At 39.3% G+C, this 21427-nt stretch overlaps 1 protein-coding gene across 1 annotated transcript; it reads left to right on the forward strand.

Annotated features, from left to right (window-relative positions):
- Positions 1-1488: 1488 nt before the first annotated feature.
- Positions 1489-21127, forward strand: LOC127421122 (zinc finger and BTB domain-containing protein 10-like). Its single transcript, XM_051663899.1, has 4 exons — positions 1489-2406; positions 9283-10204; positions 15899-16074; positions 17681-21127. The coding sequence occupies exons 1-4, from the start codon at positions 1753-1755 to the stop codon at positions 17978-17980; spliced, it is 2052 nt and encodes a 683-aa protein (XP_051519859.1). The 5' UTR covers positions 1489-1752; the 3' UTR covers positions 17981-21127.
- Positions 21128-21427: the final 300 nt, after the last annotated feature.

Here is a 21427-nt window from a genome sequence, read left to right on the forward strand (position 1 = left end):
TTTCTGTCTTTGCATTTTCATTTTATAGGCCCCAGATATAGCCCACTTCTGTTTGAATTCAAGAAACGCAAGGTTTGGTCTCACATTCTTGACGCTTAAGCCTGCTGAATTTATTAACAAAACTTTAAAATTATGCAAAATTTAACATTTGAAAAAATATCGAATTTGCATTGAGCAAATAAACAAATAACACAAATATTGAGTTTTGTGTTTTATATTTTTTGATACAACAAAGTCCCTGCTTTCAAATGATGTCACATGGTTCATCAAAAATAGGTTGAGACCTGGTTAACAAGACACCCCCAAAGGCGACAGTGACTCTTATTACTGGCTTATTACTGGTGAATCACCAGTACTTTGGGAAATTACGCCACCCACTGGGTGACAGGATCTCGTAATCATACAGTATACTAGTTGCTCTGTGTTCTTAAAAGAGATGAAACATTATTTGAATGCTGTAACACTTTGTAAAGAAAAAAGCACTTAGAACAATTGCAATTTGTCCTGCCTTTAAACTCTTTACCTTAATTTATGTGTAAATTATTGTTTCCTTTAATGCCCTCTTACCTTACTTTTTGTGTCATTTCATTTATTCATTTGTTAACTTTTTTGTCTTTTATTGTATTATTATTTTCCTTTCTTTTCTGGCTTAATGTGTTATTCCTTGTTCTTTATTCCATTTAATATGTTATTCCTTCAGCTAACTTGTTAATTGTATGGTGATCTTTTCACTGTACTGTGTTGAAGAGACAATACAAAAATAGTCCTACAGTATATTTTTGACTATATTATCTGAATATATAATTATACTTATTTTTGCTTTCAGACATTTCTTAAACCTCAATATGTATTGGTAACATAGTCGAAAAAACAAATACAACGCAAACAAGCGTTGTTTAGGTATAGATTTTTTTTTTTTTACTATTTAGATAAAAACTGAAAGTGAACGTAAATCAGTGAAATTAATTTACTTTTAATTCAAGGCCACTCCGATAATACATATTAATTTTAGAACTTAATTGGAGTTCTTTTTACATAATTCACAATGGACAATACACTATTATAAATGTTTTCCATAGGGATTTTTAAAATTATGTTAGACGTGTTACTTATTTCAACAAGTTTAAAATAGACCAATAAATCTGCTAAATGATATCGCAGACCCTGTGCATCCATCTTTGTCATCACCTGAACAATACACCTATGCACGCGCTCATCAAGAACCTTTTCCTGATATCTCCAACCCACCTGTCCTGCCAATCACAAGTCGCGCGACAAACATGGAGCGACGTGTTTAATGTCAACGCTGCTAACACGCACAGGGGAGGGCATGAAAAGAATACAATGACTTATTGGCTCGAGACGTGTAGCTCTATAGATGAAAAAGCATGCGGAAAATGGGTGCAGTCATCGACACAAAAGCCCCCTGGCTGCTCGGCATCACCCCCATCTTCCTTTACCACGAGTCCCCCTCCCGCAGCCCCCCTCACTCTCACCGAGATGCATTGTGGGGGAAGTCGTTGCCATTCGACCTCTGCAGGGCCTGCGCGGACGCAGACAGAACCCTGAAATTCATTATGCCTTCAAAACCCCTATTTATTTCCGCATAACCTACATACTCTTACCAGGAGCGGGGGGCTAAAAAACAGGTCATTTCATGCGGAATACGTTTTTGAAAAGAGTGGAGGACGCTTAGCCGGTTAGGATCTTTTTCGTTGAGGAAGTATATAGATTGTCATTTATTTTAAGAAAATGTCCGGAGAGCGAAACCGCAGGTCGCTGGCTTTCCGAGGAGGTGGATTAGCCATCACCGGTGCCAGTGCTGTCGGAGGAGGCAGCAACGGGAACAGCAGGGAGGCCCCGGCCTGTCAAGAGCGACATTTGAACGGGGACAAGCCGGATCAAGAGGACGATAGGGATTTGGGGGCGAAAGGACCATCGCTGGGGAAAGTCGAGGGTGGGGGGTCCGTGAGCGACAGCACGGAGCCGGAGGAGGACGAGGACCCGGAAGGGGGTAATTTATTTAACGACAAAGGCGCTTTAAACAACGTCATGGTTAAAACCGAGAGCTCCGATGGTGCTTGTAGGTGGGCGACGGGCAACGGCGTGAAGCGGGAGGACGGTGGCACGGGAGCGGACGAGGAAGCGGGTGCCAGGAAGCCCTTGGTGGAGATGAGACCACAGACGCAGTTGCTGAAACACTCGCTCTTCCAAGCCTCCTGGTTGCAGGAGTTTCCCTGGCTCAGATTTTGCCAGGAGACGGGGCTGATGTCTTGCTCTTGGTGCCATAACATCGCCACTAGCAACAGCGACGAGTTGGTGAAAGGCAGTCGGAATTACAAGCGGGCCTTGCTGCTGAGACATCACCTGTCCTCGGAGCACGGCAGGAATGACCCGACCAAACAGGTACGTTTATACAGCCACATCGGGGACGGGGGCAGTTTGATCGGCGATAGAGCCGAGCTGGGGTGTGTTTATTCGTTTTAGTTAACGAACGGTGCGGTTTATCCCACTCTTTTTGAACAGGATGGCATTTTTGAGGCGGTTTAGTGAGCTAACAGGTCTGCTAGCTACTGACTACCCATGTCGCGAATAGCAGTTTAGCATATGTGAGCTAACTGGGTCAGTCCTGTCAGTTTGTGAGATGAGCTAAAAGACCACCGCTTTGAGCGATTTTAATACCAGAATGTGTAGGAGTTCAAACTTTAATGCATTTTGGACATATAGGAACCAGCCCTTTAAACTGGCAATCTGCTGTCTTCACCAGTAAGAACTCTATATATTTGACTGAGTAAGAAATTAATATCTTTCTGTCTGTTTAATAATGCATAACGTTTCTAGCTGAGAATGAATGTTGCCCAACTGGCTTAATTCGTGCTTTAACCCATGCATGTATTACACTGTAATTATCAACCCTAGTTGTCATGGTAACTAACTCAATTGCCACAAAGGTCATACAATGGCAAGGGCTTGACCCAACTACCTTTGGGGAGCCGCACCCCTTCCCAACCCCCTTCCTTTGGTGCCTTACTGTAAAAAGTGACCTCTGGCACATCTCACCCTCCCCTTTAGGACACCTAAATTAGAGGCATTGTGTTAGGTGACTCCCCAAGATCCATAGATAGTGTGTCACTTGCAACATTGGGCTGGAGTAAATTATGTTACCTCTGCCTGTAATGACCGCTATGCCTGATATGTGCAGGCAACCACAATTAACACAATGATACGAAAGTTGTAAATAAATGTTTCGTATCAAGAGTTTTTTTCCTACTGGGAAAGAAAATTAGCACTGTCGTAAGACTATTGTAATTGTAGGTGTAACCCCATCTCGAGACATTTACTTAATGTTAATGCTTTAAACTTTACAGTGATTTCTATTAAGTGTGCCTTGTCAAGTCATTTAATGAACAATTTGAGTGCTAAATGCAATCTGTCACCATCTGAATGCATAGTATTACTGATTAGAATTCATAATCTCTTAATTCCCTGTCCCAAGTAACAAAATGACTGATTTGTATACTAAATATGATCTTAAACTGTTCAGAAGGCCCACAGTATTTATGATTTGGCAGTAAAATCCTGTTGGATTGTGTGGTATGCTAATGTCCCGTCACTCTAATCAGGATGACATAAATTGTTCCACTAACTCAATTTATACCCCACACTAATTAGGAAGGCAAGGAGGAGGAGAGATTACTGCCGTCTCTATAGCAACAGTGGGGTTAAGACGCTATACAGAAGGTCTCAACCCTGTTACGATTTTGGTTCACTTTCTATCAAGGGACCTCTGTCAGTGAACCTTTTCACAATTGGTTTTTATTAAATTCTACGTAATATGTAGAGTCAGAGAAATGTAAATTTGTGAACTGTAGGCTACATGTATTATTTCATGTAATAAATATAGGGCATTTGTCATTTACTTGGTTTTTTTTTCAGTGGTGTTTTAGGAAAAGGAAATGATAGTGGAGCAGATCACGAGATCATGGAAGAACAGTATCTGTCAACTTAAAGTAAGCTAATTGAGAGAAACATAGGGATATCTGCTGTCTGGGTAGAGAAAGACCTCTCTCATAGGCACATCCTCCAATAGCCAATTTCATAATTGTGATCTATTATGTTCTTCTGTGCTGCAACTGTCCTTCATAATGGGCTAATACATTTCTTCACTGGTCCATATCAAACCTGGTCTCTCACTGGCCGTAACTCAATTACCCCTAGAGAAGGGTATCTGGGTTGCCTCACTCTCAAGTCTGGACTTCGCCCCCTTGTTAGTGAGCTGCACTGAAGATGAGGGTCCCCACCCCTACTGTCTGCCGCTTGTGAAATATGTGTGTTTTGGAGGGTTGTTGTGTTGTTGGTACTGGGGGGTGGAATTCTGCAGAATTTTGTATTGATGAGCCCTTGTCTTTGTTGGGAGGCCCAGATTCTGGCATTCCCCTCCCACACCTTGGGTCAAGCACACTGCTGCTTTGTTCATGCATCTGGATGATGGGACCAGATGCTGGCCTCAGGGGCTGGGATGGCTCAGGAAGACTATGCACAAGGAAAACAAAACTGCCATCCCTGTTGTTGGAGGCACAATGTCCCCCTAACATGCCACTTGTGTAGTATATTTTCATAGGTGATAAAGGCAGGGCTCTGTGTTGCTGAAGGCTATCTGTTTAAATTTTGGGGAACCATTGTTGGATTGCAGTGAATGGAACATGTTGGAAGTATACAATAGGAAGAAGGGTGTTGGCAGCTCATCGCCTGAAGAGCTTTAGAGGCACTGTCTGTTTAACTGAAGCACAAGAGAGGGCCAGTGGTATTGGTGGTTGAACAATGTTCCCGTTTCGCATCAAAATGAAAGTCTGGGGTGGGAAACCAGAGAGAGAAACCACAGCGAGTTTCATATGTGACGTTTTATAAGAAAAGACACTATTTCCTGTTTTATTTGATGTCTAGCATAATTAATGATTTTGAATTCATTTAATTCATTAATTAAAAATCTCCCCCCCCCCCCCAAAAAAGTTTCTTACAATATTAGGGCAACTTTGAGTAACAAAATGCTCAAATTTGTTTCAGCTGGCATCAGCTGTATGTAATCATAATTTTGGCATTTGTAGTCATTGTAAAACTAATGCATTTTCCTTCTCTTTACACTTTTAATAGAACGGGATTTAATTTTATGCATCGAGAAACACATGACTATGCATCAAAACCGTTGACAGTAACAATACAATAGAGCATTCTTTTTTTTTAAAAGTTAAAGTAAACTGTCACCACAGACTTATTTTGACAGTTTATACGAGGAGAAGCTTCATAAAGCATCTGTTCTGTAGTAATAAGTTTACACGTGGCACATCTGGAGAAAGGATGAGCAGTATGTCAGTTTGATAGAAAGAAAAAAAGAGAGAGAAAGAAAGAGGTTTACTCCAGACTACTACTGAATGTCCTAACACCCTCTTCTACTCCACTGGCTGCCACCTCATCTGTCCTCTTACCAGAGCATGGCTTGGCACATAGTCAGGCTCTCTCTGGATAGTCAGAAGGGAACAATAGCAGAGACTTTGTGACACCACAAATGGATGAACACCCCTCTGCTTCACCTCAATCTTTTCCTTCAAACCTGTTCTCCACAAGACCTCTCTAGACTCAGCATTTCTGCTGTTTAGAATTGGATTTTGAAAAGAGGGAAGCATTTATTGGGGCAGTTTCCACCGTGATGGACTGTGGTTTTATTTTAGTTAAAAGGGACAATTCACACAAAAATAAAAAATTATCATTTACTCACCCTGTGTTGTTTCAAACCTGAATAACAAAAATATAACACAAAAATAACTGATCTCACTATGAATTTGGCGACAGTAGGTCGAAAGTTCTGCTGCTGAAATCGGTCTGTGCTTACCAAAATTTTAACTACTGCCCCAAGTGTCCGGAGCTGGAAGTGTTGTTGAATGTGTAGGAACATGTGAACTCCAGTTTCTAGGTGAAATGTTCACAGAGTGGCACCAAAAATCAATTTTAAAGAGTTGATTTTAGTTGTAAATTATGTAATAATTTACATAAAATACAGGAATGCATATTTTATTAACTCTAACCCAAACCCCAACCCTTAACCTAACCGTCAGTGGCGTAAAACTTTTTTTATTAGAGCAAAAATGCAACCTCTGAATTAGTGCTTGACCGGTTTATCAGTCTCCGATATTAGCCTTTCACAAATATATCGTATATGTTTTCCAATATGCGCAGATATAAATGTTTTTTTTTTTTTTTTTTTTTTTTTTTCAGAACATATAATGCAGAAAACAATGCTTGGGTTGATTTAGAATTGGTGTCATAACATAGTTTGTCCAGCAGAGCGCGCTCCGACTCCATTGTTTACAGAGCTGAGCTGACGGTGGTTCTGCAGACAGTGTGGTGTCTTCTCGGTAAGTTGCTAACTAGTTTGTGGAATACATTCTGGAAAGTTAATAAACAAAGACCCCATCATTTTCCCTTTTCAATATATCTAATATAACTTTAACCCTGTCCCTGACAACCATGTCACACGTTTATCACATCTGTTTGTATGTTAGCCAGCTATAGTTTGTCAGTGCATTCAGTAACGTAGCAGATTGAAAGGTAAACATCAGAGCATCTTTTTGCAGCTCAGAAGACAACGGTGCGGTGGTGGATTGTGTCTGTTGAGTGTTGATTTCACGCTATGCTGTTACCTAGTTGATGAGACGCAATGCTGGAAAGTAAATAAACAACATCTGTCTTTTACTCTCCGTGACAACAAGCTTATAGCTAACTAGCTTACCACGTAAATACTTTCATACCTTGTCAGCTGAGTGGAAGCTAATGTGTAAACATGTATTCACCAAACTGTTTTGTTCAGGATTCACAGTTTGGTACCCCCTTCAACCGAACAATTCCAGTCATTGCATTTACAAAATATAATATTTAAAAGTTTGGTTTTCCACCATTGAAAGTTTCCCTGAACTTGTATAGCAGAATACGGTGTAACAACACTGCTGCTGTTTATCTCTTGACTTGGCAGGTGTAAATGCTTCTTGTTTTACAACCTGCCCCTAATTGACTGGCAGTATTAAAATAGTCAGCATTTGACTGATACTAAACAGTACTACTGATGTTTATTTAGCTATTTATTTTATTTGAATTTATTCATTTTAATGGTCAGCCATTGACTAATACTAAACATACAGTACTGATTTTTATTTAGCTATAATATAAATGTATTCTTTATTTAAATGGTCAGCCATTGACTGATACTAAACATACAGTACTGATATTTATTTAGCTGTAATATAAATGTATTCTTTATTTAAATGGTCAGCCATTGACTGATACTAAACATACAGTACTGATTTTTATTTAGCTATAATATAACTTTATTCTTTATTTTAATGGTCAGCAACTGACTGTTACTGAACATAAAGTACTGAAGTTTATTTAGCTATTTATTGTATTTTTATTTATTCTTTATTTTCTCAGTGTTCATTTCTAGAATTTGTTGACAATGTATAATAAAAATGTCAAATATTCTTTGATAAAAATATTTAAGAAACCTTTGCATAGTCATATCAGTGCAAAATCAGTGCACAATCCACATAGAAAAGGTCTGTTTTCATTCCAGCTCAAAAATTAACTAAATTGACCACCATATTGGTAATCTGTGAATTTCCCCCCTCTAAAATCGGTATCGGTCTCAGAAATCCCAGATCTACTCAGTATCATGCTAACAATGTTTATGTGAACATGTTTACTTCATGGTTTCCATGGGGCCAAAACCTGTTTCTCTGAGATTACTTGCGCTATCAGTAGCACCACAGGAAAAGGTGAACACATTTGTATTGATGCAAAAATATCTAATGGGGATTGCGTTTGTCAGTAATTCAACAGAATGGGGTAGATTTCAGGGTACATGAAAATTTGGTAGCAACATGTCAATTTCCTGTGTAATCATGTTGGCAGTGACCAAGATCTGGACAAAAAAGCACCATAAAAGTAATTCATAGGACTTGTGTTCTATATTCCAAGTCTTGTTAACCCATTACTTTGTGTGAGGAATAGACCAGGATTTAAGTAATTATTCACTGATTCTTTAATACGAGGCATGCAAGAACCAAAGGGATGTGCCATCAGTGATATGAAACTTGGTGTGACGTAGTATCTTGACACAGCAAGTTTGAATATGTACGTCCAAAAATGAAATTTGGTAGTTAAGGGAATGTTATTAGCAAGTAGTAGCATTATTTTTTTTTCTGTTCCTCAAACAAAGCTATAGTAGGGCTTCAGAGGACTTGGAAAACAACACACAAATCGTATAGATTATCTTTTTTTTTTTTTGGTTCTCGACAGCCCATTGTCACTGTATGCTTTTGTATGGGAATGAACAGCAGCCTGAAATTCTGAAGTTTTTCATTTCTTGTTTCTTGTATGAAAGAAAGTAGTTTTGGATTGACATGAAAGTGATTAAATGATGACAGAATTTTCATTTTTGAACCAGTGAACTGTTCCTTTAAATCCTACTGTCTTTGTAAGTCTGTTCCAACCGTCACTAGTAAGTGTGCTAGGGAGTTGTAGGCTAAGTGCTTTCTTCACAAAGCTCCAGTGTAGCATTAAGCAGTACTGAACAATGAGCCTGGAGTAAAGGGCTGGCATTGTGTGGAGAAATGGGGTTGCTCTCTCTCTCTCTCTCTCTCTCTCTCTCTCTCTCTCTCTCTCTCTCTCTCTCGCTCTCTCTCTCTGACTACTGGTTGGGCTTGCTGTAGCTGGATCAGGCTACAGTAATAACCCCATCTACCAGGACAAGGCCAGCAGTGTGGAGGAGGGGATCTGGGAAGGCCTCCGCCCTGAGAAATAGATTTAATCTGAATTACTCCAACACAGCTGTGTGGTAGGAGGGAAAAAAAATGCAGGGCCTGAGCAGTATGAATTTCTGCATGGATTAGGACATCTGCTTTGCAATCCAGAAATATATTGTGTACATTTGCTCCCATTAGTAGGTACCAGCCGGTTCTTTTTTTTTAATTGTGAGAGCAGATGATGCACACTGATTGTGGGATGGGATAATGGCCAAATATTTCTCATCTTAAAGAGCATTAACAAGGGTGCAGCGCATGTGTCCTGTGAGTGGAGGGGTTTAACTGCAGTGTAGTTCCCACAATATTGCAGCTTTAGAGCCTGTCCAACCAGTTTTCTTGTTAGAGTTGTCACCGTACACCTGCCCTCTGCCTTGTGTTTACATTGTAGACTAATGCTGATTCTCATTTTTGTTTTTTGTCACTCCACCAGGAGATGGAAAGGCCAGAGGACACGGAGAGCCCAGAGGTGGAGGACTACAGTAGCAAGCCCAACGAGAATTCCTACTGCTATCAGCTTCTGCAAGAGCTGGACAAGCAGCGCAAGAGCGGCATACTCTGTGACGTCAACATTGTGGTGAGCGGCCAGGTGTTCAGGGCACACAAGAACATCCTGGTTGCTGGGAGCGGCTACTTCAAGACCCTCTACTGCCTGACAAAGAGCGAGAGCTGTGACCAAACTACAATCACGCACTTGGACATGGCGGCCGTGCAGGGCTTCTCCGTCATCCTGGACTTCCTTTACTCTGGCAACCTCTTGCTCACCAGCCAGAATGCCATCGAGGTAATGTCTGTTGCGAGTTACCTCCAGATGACCGAGGTGGTCCAGTCCTGTCGTGCCTTCATCAAAGATGCCCTTAACATCAGCATCAAGCAGGAGGCCCCTGACTCTGTGGTGGTAGACTACAACAAACGGCGGATGGTGGCAAAAGACTGCCAGGGTGCGGACAAGAAACCCAGCAACTTTTGGGCCACCAGCATCCTGTCTAAGCTGTCCATCAAGGCCAGCGGGCAAGTGAAGGATGAACCGAGCGATGTGGAGGTATCTGGGGGAGAAGGCTGCGCGTTAGGGAGCTCTGGCTGGGGAGGGGAGAACTCCTCAGAGTCCACAGAGACAGAGCCACAGGGCCCGGGGACGGTGTTCGTCTGGAACGAGCCGAATCCCGGAGCTGGGGCCAACGTCAAAATGGAGGTGCGTCCGGAACCAGGCAGCGGCAGGCGGAAAAAACAGGCTGTAAAGCGCTTTGTGTACAATATCCCGCCAGAGCCGGAGGAGGGTTTTGATGAGGGCATGTTCATCCAACCGTCTGCTTCCTACACGAGAGAGGACTACTCCTACTTCTCAGAAAATGCTGGTACGTTACCCATTATGCCCTTGTCTCTTCTTCCATGACACAATATGGTGCCTCTGGAGACACCCTGAAGGTGCTCTTCAAACCAGATGCAATTTAGATCATCAATCTCAACAAATTTAAGTGTTATTAAGGATCATTAACACACTCAGCAGGTGCTCAAGAAAAATGCTTTCGCTTTCATGTGTGTTGGAGGTGTCTTTAATGATTGAGCTCATTCAGGTTGTGGTAGTGTGATTATTTGAATAATGACATCACACTAGTCTGTCTCATCATCAGGCTTCATTGCTGTCTTTAAACTTTATGTGTATTTGATGAAACCTGTGAAGGAGAATGGATAACAACAGTGTCTTTGACACCTCACATTCATGCACACACACAAAGACCAGAATTGAATAAGCTTTTGGTTACGAATGGTGTAATCAGTGTTTTTCAGAGTCCAAATAGCCTTGAGGAAGAGGTCACGCTGTGTTCAAAATAGCATGATATCATACTACTAGTACTAGTACAAATTTTCAGTATGCTAATGGCATATATCTGATTCCAAACTTGGACATAAGTTTGTTAAAAAATGGCTTATGTCTTAAGGCCAAATTATACTTTGGTTGTCCACGTTGGTGATTATGTATGGTGCAGATTTTGTCATTAGCACAGTCCGCACGGTGCCCAGATTTTCTCTGTCCATTGTCGGTGCATGCGCCCGTCATTCACTGTACTAAAGAGTATCAAAAAGCAGTCATAGTGTGTTTGCGTCGAACGCGCTCTTTTTCGTTCATGGTCAGAAGAGTATACTTTGAAAGGCAGTGCGATCAACCGGGCATAATCCGTGATCACGGACTGTCTGCTTGTTTAGGAAAATCTAGGCTGCATGCCTCCGTGCACCATCAAATAATGATAGCTGATATGTTGGCAGTTTTTGAACAGAAATATCTCCTGTTATGTTTAAGCACATTCTTACACATGCACACACACACACACACACACACACACACACACACACACACACACATACATGCCATCGACCTCAACTGTGGCCCTCAGCCAGCCACAGTCTCGCCTCATGATTGCTTTTCCTCAGTCCCCGTGTTGCTCAGAGCCACGAGACCATCTTCCCTTTTTAATTAGAGTGGCCAGTCCATTCTCTTCTGCCCTTATTAAGGGAGTCGGCCCTCCCTCCACTTCATACCACAAAAAACCTGCGTAATCTCTCCAGCCAGCCGAGCTGTCATGCTTCAAACTCTCTGCCCCCATTAAGCAGAGCGAAGCATGGAATAGTATCATGTCTTAAGTGACGCGGATCTGAGAAGAGGCTTTCTCTCGCCGTCGTCAGCTCCTCTAATGCAGGATAATGAAGTAAAGCGGGGGAACATTCTACCCACAGGCTTCCTAAACACTCTCAAATGCACTTAGCTCATATTCCTGAGGGCACTTAAATGTGCCAAGCTGCCCAGAGCTCAGAGATCACACCTACAAGGCATGTGTCTGACTGTGTTTGCCTACACATGCATACATGTGCTTACTTGCTCATGTGTTCTTGCGTTCAAGTTGATAGTCTTCTTCCTTCTTTCTCAATATGTGCTTTTTCTAGGGCATGTTGCCTAATGGGTTAGTTCTTCCAGTAATGAATAATTCTGTCACAGTTTACTCACACTTATGTCATTCTAAACTCGTAAGACTACCATGGAGCACAAAAGGAAATGTGACAATGTTGAGGCTGCTCTTTTACATACAGTAAAAGCATACAGTGACCAAGGGCTGTCAAGCTCAAATAAAGCACCATAAAAGTAGTCCATATGACTATTTTATGCACTATATTCCAAGCCATACGATAACTTTGTGTGAAAAACTGATCGAAATTTGTATGGGACTTTTAATACTTTTTTGGGCTTGCAGCCCCTGATAACTGTTTGTTTTCATTGATCATGCTTCTCTTTTTCATATATACTTTGAAACATCTCGTTTTGTGTTCCACAGAAGAAAGTGAGTAAATTATGACGAAATTTGTATTTTTGCATGAACCGTTCCTTTCAGTGTGTTTTGTGTAGACTACAGATTACCAAATTAAACCAAATCTGACATTCAAATCAGTCACGATGGATTCTTGATGATGTTGGCCAATTCTTTAGGTCAGCGAAGCCTGTCTGTTCTCTCTTAGATCACAGTAGGATTGGTCTCCGTAAATGCTTGAGTCTTTTCCAAACAGGACAGTTGAATTGCAGCAATGACACACTCATATACGCAAACTACCCCCGAGTCCCTCTTTTGAGGTGCAGCGATGCCAGGGGCTGTCCCGCCCTAATCCTGCTAATGCAGCCCAACTATCTCTGTCATTCCAAATATTGACCCAGGCAGAGTGGACCCACTGAATTGGTACTTACAATGGGATCTAACGGCTTTAGCCCGCCTGCCAGTAAATCCACAGTGTATAAGATGATCCACTGTTAGGGCTTCTCTCATGTATTTACACATCATATCTGCTTCACACACCCATAAAGACACACACTTACTGTTGCTGCCTTGCGTAGATCAGACAAGCAAATCAGCGTCAAACAAAGTAGTGCTCTGTACACATGGGCACGAATAGTGCCGTAAAATTATCAAGGATTTTAGAATCCCCAGTGGGTTACAGTGAGAAGGTGCAGTAAGGCCAGAAACATACCAGAGACTATTTAGCAGAGACGGGCCGCTTCTATTAAAATGAATGAGAGAAATTGGAACACTCAACGGGAGCCAACGGTCAGCAGATGTAGAAAGAAAGTCCCGCCTTACAGGTAAAAGAGCCAATCACCTTTTAGATACAGACATCGGCTGTCAACCAACTTGAGAACGCGCATTATCTATACAAGCTGGGAAAGCTGCGTTTTTTAGTGTGACCCGAGGTAAAGAAGCACAATTTATAATACCAGTGTTATCAGATTTTACTGCTGATTTGAAATATGCTCTTTGATCATACTCTTGTCTTTTGAGATTTTGGTCTTTCCCCATTCAAGTAGATAGGAGCTGCACTGTCATGACTGGAAATAACTTCCCGGGAGCATTCCAAAGATGGCTGCCAGTGGACTGACTTGCTAGAAAGAACATATCCAAGCACGGCAACGCAGACGCAAATACTTGACCATTGCATTACAAGTGTGCAAACACGTTGTACATTTTTAGCGTATTTCTTGCGTTACTGTGGAAGCACTCAATGGGGTGATAGAGATACATCAAATGCTTGTTTATTAAACCTCATATATTATTATTCTTTTAGCTGGCTACAGACATGTTGACTGTTTAACTAATTTCCTCACCAAGATTGTCTTAAAATTGTTACTCAGCCATTGCCAAGACAGTAGTTGACCTGAAAGAGTAAACTGAACGTAGAAGAAGATGGTTTATGCTAATACTAATGGTGCACCGATCAGGACATTTGATGCCGATACACAGTTTTTTTGTTTTTTACACTAAGATTGGCTGATAGCGATCCAATCACAGATTTTTCTTTTTAAATTGCCCTTTGCCACACTTTTGCAAGTTATATGCTGCAGTTACATGTTTATGCCCCACATTGTAAAATTACATCTAAATTATATTAATTGTGAAAAGCTAGCATTTATTTTAATAGAAAACAGTTGTGAATAGTTCTGTTGTCACTATCAAATATCATTGAGTAAACACCATGAGAGCATCACACATAGCAGAGATATGTTCAAAAATAAGAGAGATATATCTATTACAAGCTCCAAAACCGCTTTAGTATATGATTTATTTACATTCTTTGGCATTTTGTTGTAACACAAATCACTAATTATTAAGCAACTGCGTGAAAACGCAGTGCCGTTATTAAAGGTTACACTGTTATTAGTGGTACTGTGACAAATATATATCTCTAATTTAAATTGGGGTTCTCACAAAAGAGCGCTTGGATGAGTGACTGATGAGAGATTGAGAGCACCTGGAGTGGAGAGCGGACGTGTTGGAAAGTGAAACTGAAAGGGCACGTGATCACTCAAACTGTCTCTATCGCTCCACAAACCGTCTAACTGTCACAACTCATGTTACATTAAGTATACTCAGATTTGTATTCTCATCTTTAATTGTTGTTTTCATTAGATTTACATCTGTTTGCAGCATCTTTCTCCTCTCTGTGTGTCTAACTGTACAGCAAGTCAGAATTACTACCATAACTCTTGAAATCCGGCACCTTAATGTTCATACACATGTAATTCAAACACATTTTTAAAACAAACCAACAAAACATTACAACATGTCTGAAAGTGTCAATTTGCAAATACTTAGTTATTACCAGTAACTCACTCTCCAGTGGGCGCAGTATAATGCTTTGAGGGCTGAGCTTGTGCTCATTCATTAGAGTAGCAGTGAATGTGTGATTTTGTGCGTGAAGCAATTAAAAAAAAAGATCGGCCCTAAATCTAGGCGTTATCGGCCAATCACAGATTTAAGATGAAGATCGGACTATTTAGATTGATGGCCAATTGATCGGTGAACCCCTAGCTAATACCTGATATAGCGCCCCTTGCGGCAACGCTGAAAATGCAACGTGTAATAGTGTTGCATTATGAATTGTGCTCTGAAACCTTTTGGGAACACAATGGCATGTGAAATCGAGCTTGCAGAGCTAAACGTACTGCAGTTCTTGTCCTTGAGTATGTTTCAGGGGCCTAAGAGAGCCCATTTAGTCTCAAACCCGTTTTTCCTTGGGGATTTTGAAATCAGTATACCATGGGAGCACTTAAAGGGTGGGGTCGGCTAAAACCCTGAGTCCATTTACCACCATCATCTCCAATTGTGAGACATCACAGATCTGGCCAAACAGGTCCCATTCAGCTTACTGTATGATCTGCTGCAAGGAGAATCTCGCTTTTTGTAACACATTTGCATGGTCTTGAGCAGTCTCATGACTTAAGCTTGGCCAATAATAATCCAGGTTAATCGTTAACCATTTTAAGTACCTGAAAAGTCTACAGCAACAGATTGAACTTTACTTTTGAGGCTGTCAACACAAGCGAACTGTAAGTCTCAGCACAGCTGCTGTCGGGGCTTCTTTAGCCCACGAAGTGGTGTTTAGAGCCTCAATCAAATTCCCAGGTGATCTGGCTCTCATCACCCCCTTGGCAACATGCTTGACAACACTTTTGTTTTGGCCATTTTGGCTCAAAGAAAGCCGGACCCCCACCCCATCGCACATGCTGTAGTAGAGACAGCTCCGGTCTAATTGTCACTACTCCCATAGGAACTGCAGTGTTGGGATGAATCTTTTCAGAAGCAAAAAGTGGAGATTTGAATTCCATTTCTGGTATTCTTTCCCTGATAAATGATCAGCCACTGTAGTCTGTTTTTATATGTTAGTTATGAGGAGTAGAATGGTAACTGGAGTTTTATACAGTGCTTGTTTATCAGTAGAAAAAAAATTGCATTAGACAAATAGAGTTAGGGCCTCTGGCACGAGGTTTCCATGGCAACTGACACACTTTCACAGTGTGTGGAGTTTTTCTTTTGTGAGAACAACACTGAGGGGCAATGCACTTTTTGGTAACACAAATACCTGCGCACTAGAGATATAATTTATCTCTTTTTTCTTAAATACATACAAAGATACTTATACATAAACACATAAATATAACTTGCTATGCTTTATCTGTTAGAACGTTTGCTCGGTGAAAACCTGTTTCTTTGTGTTTGTGTGCTATCTCCCAGGCGATGCATCTGAAAATGCCCTCAATAAGCTGAAGTGTCCCCACTGTAACTACATTGCCAAGCACCGACGAACACTAAAGAGACACCTGATCATCCACTCAGGCGTGCGTTCCTTCAGCTGCGACATCTGTGGGAAGCTGTTCACTCGCAGAGAGCACGTCAAGAGACATTCCCTGGTAATATACAAACTCACATATATATTCACCCAAATACATATACACACACACACACATATATATATATATATATATATATATATATATATATATATATATATATATATATATATATATATTATATGGGTGAATCTTTAAAAAAATATTACAGATTACATATCAAACATATATCACACAATATCAAAAATAAAAATCATTTTGACATTATTTTCATGACAATTAATCATATTTTCCCCCATATTCCCATTTCCATGAAGCTTTCAAATGTTACTTCTGAGCTTCTTTTTTTTTTTTTTTTTTTGGTGATTTCCATTTCTCTCAATTGTGATTCTTGTTACATGTATTATGTTTTATAGTAAAAATTAAAAAGACTGGAATGTAGTTTTTATTTTTTCAATTTAAAGCTTTAATCTAAGGTATGTAACTTTTTCTGTGTTAAAATACTGTCTCCTATCCCAGCTTAATTGCAAAGACAACTATTGGTTAGTCATTCATAGGTACATTTTCTCAGAAACTGTAAGAACTGTCTTTCTGTGGAGCTATAAAAATCGCTCTGTTTTGAGTAACCCGCTTAGACCCGCCCCAACAACCTTACTCAACCAATGGCATGAGTTGGGGACGGGACTATCTCTGTTTGACTAACAGCATTTGGGGGACGTATTCAGAAGTGCTAGTGGCGCAGAAATTGCATACTTCAGCTTCAAGACCAAAAGGGTCACCAAAAGGAATTGCAAAATCATGATTGTTTTTCAAACAGGTGAAAACTTTACAATGTAATAATATTACAACCCCAGTTCTGAAAAAGTTGGGACAGTATGAAAAATGCTAATAAAAACAAAAAGGAGTGATCTGTAAATTATATTTACCATGTTCTATATTAAAAGCACTACAACAACACATTTGTTAAATGTTTTAGGACATCGCCAAACCACTTACTGTCCGGATTACAAATGCATGGCTGTGTAAGCAGAGAGTGTGGGTGCTAGATTAGCCTGCCTGCAGTCCTGACCTGTGTCCAACTGAGAATGTGTGGCACATTATGAAGCACAAAATACGGCAACAAAGACCCTGTACAATTGTGCAGCTGAAGACCTGCATAATTGATGAATGGTGGAAAATTCTGCTTGCTGAACTTAACAAACTTGTGTCTTCAGTGCCCAAATGCTTAATAAGTGTTATAAGAAGAAATTGTGATGTTACAAAGTGTAAACACTCAACTGTCTCAACTTTGGAGCATGTTGCAATTATGTGATTTGATATGAGTGTATATTTTCAAAAATACAATTCAATTTACAAGGTAAAAGTAGTTTACGAATCACTCTTTTATTTTAATTATCATTTTCCATACTGTCCCAACTTTTTTGGAATTGGGTATTATTTTCTCATTACAGTAATAAGGAATAAGCTGTTGTGTGGTATTACTGTAATGAGAGTTGGGGTGGATTGTTGTTAAAAACAAATTTATGCAATACATAATTTCTTAATAATTTCTTTTGATTTTAGGATGAAATATGACTCAGAGATGGTCTTGAAGTGATTTCTCTGCTTATTTCACTCAGAATGGGCTTTACTCACTGATATCCCTGTTCATGTCATCTGTTTTTAGGTGCACAAAAAAGATAAGAAATACAAGTGTATGGTGTGTAAGAAGATCTTCATGCTGGCAGCCAGCGTGGGCATACGGCACGGCTCTAGGCGCTACGGCGTGTGCGTGGATTGCGCCGACTCCCACCAGGGCACGCAAGAGGGTCTGGAGGGCATGCAGGACCTGGAGTTTGCCCGCGACGAAGACTTCGAGGAGCCCGGAGAGGGAGATGAGGACATGGAGGCAGAAGGGGAGGAGCCCAACGAGATTGACCAATCCAACTGCGAGGGTGACACTGGTGGCACCACCAAGGAGGACTAATTTAAACATAACCTGGTAGAAAAACAAATCAAAATGCAAAGAAAAAAATAGCTGGGAAACAATCAACTATTCCAAAGTGCTATCCAACCTCTTTGTTGCACGTGAAGTTATGTCAAAGAGATAAATAGCTTTGTTAGAGAGAGGGACTCCAATATTTAAAGATTGTTTTATGTGTCAGAGTCTGGGCCTTGTGCCTGTCAGAGAAAGAGGTATAATGATTTATAACAAAAAAAATCAGGTTTTTCTGTGGGTTTTTTTTTTTCTCTCTTTTGTAGGGGTTGAGGGTGTACAGCGTTTTTGAGTTACAATAGGCCAATCATATTAAAAGAAATATTAATTATTTAATTTATGAAGAAAGATATTATGGTCTTATGAAATGATAGAATTAGATTTGTTTTGTATGTCTGCTTATTTTGTTTCAGTTTATAACTGCGCTTCCTGAAAGATTTCAAGGTATATTGCTCAAGAGGAGTATTTAGACAAAGGAGCATTATAGAAATTTTGCCAACAGGAAGATTTTTTTTGTGTGTGTTTCCTTTCTAGCTAAATATTGTCGTGAGATTTTATTAAATAAATATATATTTTCCTTTCCCTGCACAAATCTTGGAACCAAAAATCTGTTTTGTGACTCTAATTCACCACAGCCATATTTATGATTAAGTTATACAGGGGCTGTTAGATCGTGCCAAGCAGAACGCACACCAAGATTTTGCAGGACACAAACTACTGAAAATGCTGAGAGAACATAAAGCAGAGAAATAGAAAAAAAAAAATAGCATAAAAGAGAAAATGATAAAATATAAGGGGAATATATTATTGCTAGCTTTATTTGAATCACAGCATCACAGTAACACTTTATAAAGCATTTTGACATTCACTTAAAGCTTGAATTTTGCCAAATGATGGAAAAGTTTGGTGCTGTAACGCTTTTATTTTTTTATTATTTTTAAATCCTGGACCTACAAGCTGAATATGATGTTAATAATCGTAAAGCCTACTCAACTCAGTTATACTAATCAGCTTTGTACTTTACACTGTTGTGCTAAGGAGCCTATCAGGTATGCTTTTTCCGTTTTTAACGTCTTTTCTATTAAATGCACATACACACTCAAACATACCATTTTTGTTGTTAAAACTACTGGCAGTACTTGTATAGGTGGAACGACCTGATGTCCTTGACCCTCCTGAGTTGGTTAGTGGTACTGAGTGTACTTTTAATCACTTGAACGACCTGTGTAATGTTTTTGAAGAATGCAGATCGAGATTGAACGAGGTTGTTTGCAGTAGATTCCCCCCATAACATTTGTGACGGTTTTTATTTAGTTGAAGAGATTATTTTGACTTTTTTGTGTGTCTGCTGAGTGGAAAACACTTTGCTCATGCTATTGTAGAGTGGAAGGTCTATGGTAACGCATAGACGGGCACTTACTACTCTGCGTTCAATAATTTCTTATTTCCCCAAAGCTGGTCTGGATGGAAATCGATTTAAACTGTTGTGTTCTTATTCCATGCGGAACCTCTTTTTTGTTTCTTTTTTGACATTTCATTATTTAATGCTATATATGTACTGACTCCAAAATGCAATCAAGACTGTTAATTTCTATATGTCCTACCAAAATCATTGTTTAATTGTTAAAAAATAATGTATAAGAAAACCAGGTAAAATATTTAGTGTAGATCCTTGCTCGTGTATGTTGTCAGAATTAAATGTTTTTATTCTAAAATCAATCATTCACTTTACCCTTAGATGCATATATTGTTTTAATTGTCCTTCCTTTTAAGCTTTTATTTTGTTTTTGTTCATTTGTTGTGTTTTTTTTTTTTTTTTTTATTTTAAGCACATATTTTATAAGAAATATTGTTTTTTGGTAGGAACAGGTGTTGCTGTTCATATGCAGTGGATATATTTAAGTGCTATACTGATACAGAAATAGTCTATCTTTCCCTTTACTCGAGATGAAAGTGTAATTTAAAAGCTGTATAAAAAATAAATCCTGTTTATTACCTTCAGATCACTGTGGGAGGGATATTATATACTGTACGTATATATATATATATATATATATATATATATATATATATATATATATATATATATATATATATATATATATATACAGTACTGTGCAAAAGTCTTAGGCACATAAGATGTTTCACAAAAGCATTTGTCTTAAGATGGTAATTTATATCTTCAGCTTTAGTGTGTCAATAGGAAAAATACATTTTAGACTCCCAAACATTACTTTTGCAAATAGAAAAGATTAGAATAGAAGAACAGGGAGCCCTGCAACATATGTCATGGCCCCCACAAAGCCCCCCACTGAACATTGTGTCAGTCTGAGATTACATAAAGAGACAGAAGCAATTGAGACAGACTAAATAGATAGAAGAACTGTGGAGAATTCTCCAAGAAGCTTGGTACATCCTATCTAACAAGAACCAAGAAAAACTGTGTCCAGGTGTACCTAGGAGAATTGGAGCTATTTTAAAGGCAAAGGTGGTCACACCGAATATTGATTTAGCTTTTTTATGTTTACTGGACTTTGAATGCTGTTCATTGATAAAAAATTAAAAAAAAAAACTATTTATCTCATTATTTTTGAAGACATCCTCACTATGCAACTTTTTTCACAAGTGCCTAAAACTTTTGCACAGTACTGTATAAAGAAATTTAAATAGTTGATTTAAATGATGGCACACCGCTGCAGTTAAATGGTTTCAAACCTTGTCCTGGCTTTCACTTTCACTGAGGTTTTCTCATTCTGTTCATATGTGCTCTTTCACCATCATGTTGTTTATAATTTTTCTTGTTTTGTCTGTGTATCTGTTCAATTCACAACAATGTACTCTTTAGACTTAATGCTGTATATGGACATAACACACAAAAAAGAAAAGAAAAAAAAAAACACTACAGATGAAGTTTTTTTCCAGCTGTATTTTGTAAAAGCTGTTTCAAAGATGTATTTTTCAACTCTCTTACAGTGATGCAAACAGGGCCATGGGCTCACCTCGAACACAAATCAAATCAGGTTATTCTTTTAATGTTGTTGTTTTTTTCAAGGTTTTAAATGAATACATTTTCCTTCTCTTTCAATTGTACTACTGTTCCTCTATTATAACTTTTAAAATAAAACTTTGATATTTCTCTCTATTGTACTGTCTTGTTACACCAGCGAGTTGTGGGGGGTGCTGTGGGGCTGATATAATTTATATAATTGAATGCTATTTGATCTTTTAATATGAGGCTTTGTCAGCGTTGACCTACAAATTTAACTCATGCTTGCGGATATGTGCAACTTCAATACTGTTTTGTTGGCAATTACTTCGTCAAACCTTGTTATAGATAGAAATTAGAAATACATTTGATTCCTGAGGTGAAATTGAAGGAAGCTCAAAACAGCAAAAATCTAGTATATTGGTATTGTATGCATGTATTATAGTGCATAT

The sequence above is a fragment of the Myxocyprinus asiaticus genome, chromosome 30 (genome assembly GCF_019703515.2).
Source record: "Myxocyprinus asiaticus isolate MX2 ecotype Aquarium Trade chromosome 30, UBuf_Myxa_2, whole genome shotgun sequence".
NCBI lineage: Eukaryota > Metazoa > Chordata > Actinopteri > Cypriniformes > Catostomidae > Myxocyprinus > Myxocyprinus asiaticus.

Coding starts and splice junctions, on each gene's coding strand:
- LOC127421122 (XM_051663899.1), top strand. CDS start 1,753: ATGTCCGGAGAGCGAAACCGCAGGTCGCTGGCTTTCCGAGGAGGTGGA. Junction 10,205..15,898: donor CTACTTCTCAGAAAATGCTG/GTACGTTACCCA, acceptor GCTATCTCCCAG/GCGATGCATCTGAAAATGCC. Junction 16,075..17,680: donor ACGTCAAGAGACATTCCCTG/GTAATATACAAA, acceptor ATCTGTTTTTAG/GTGCACAAAAAAGATAAGAA.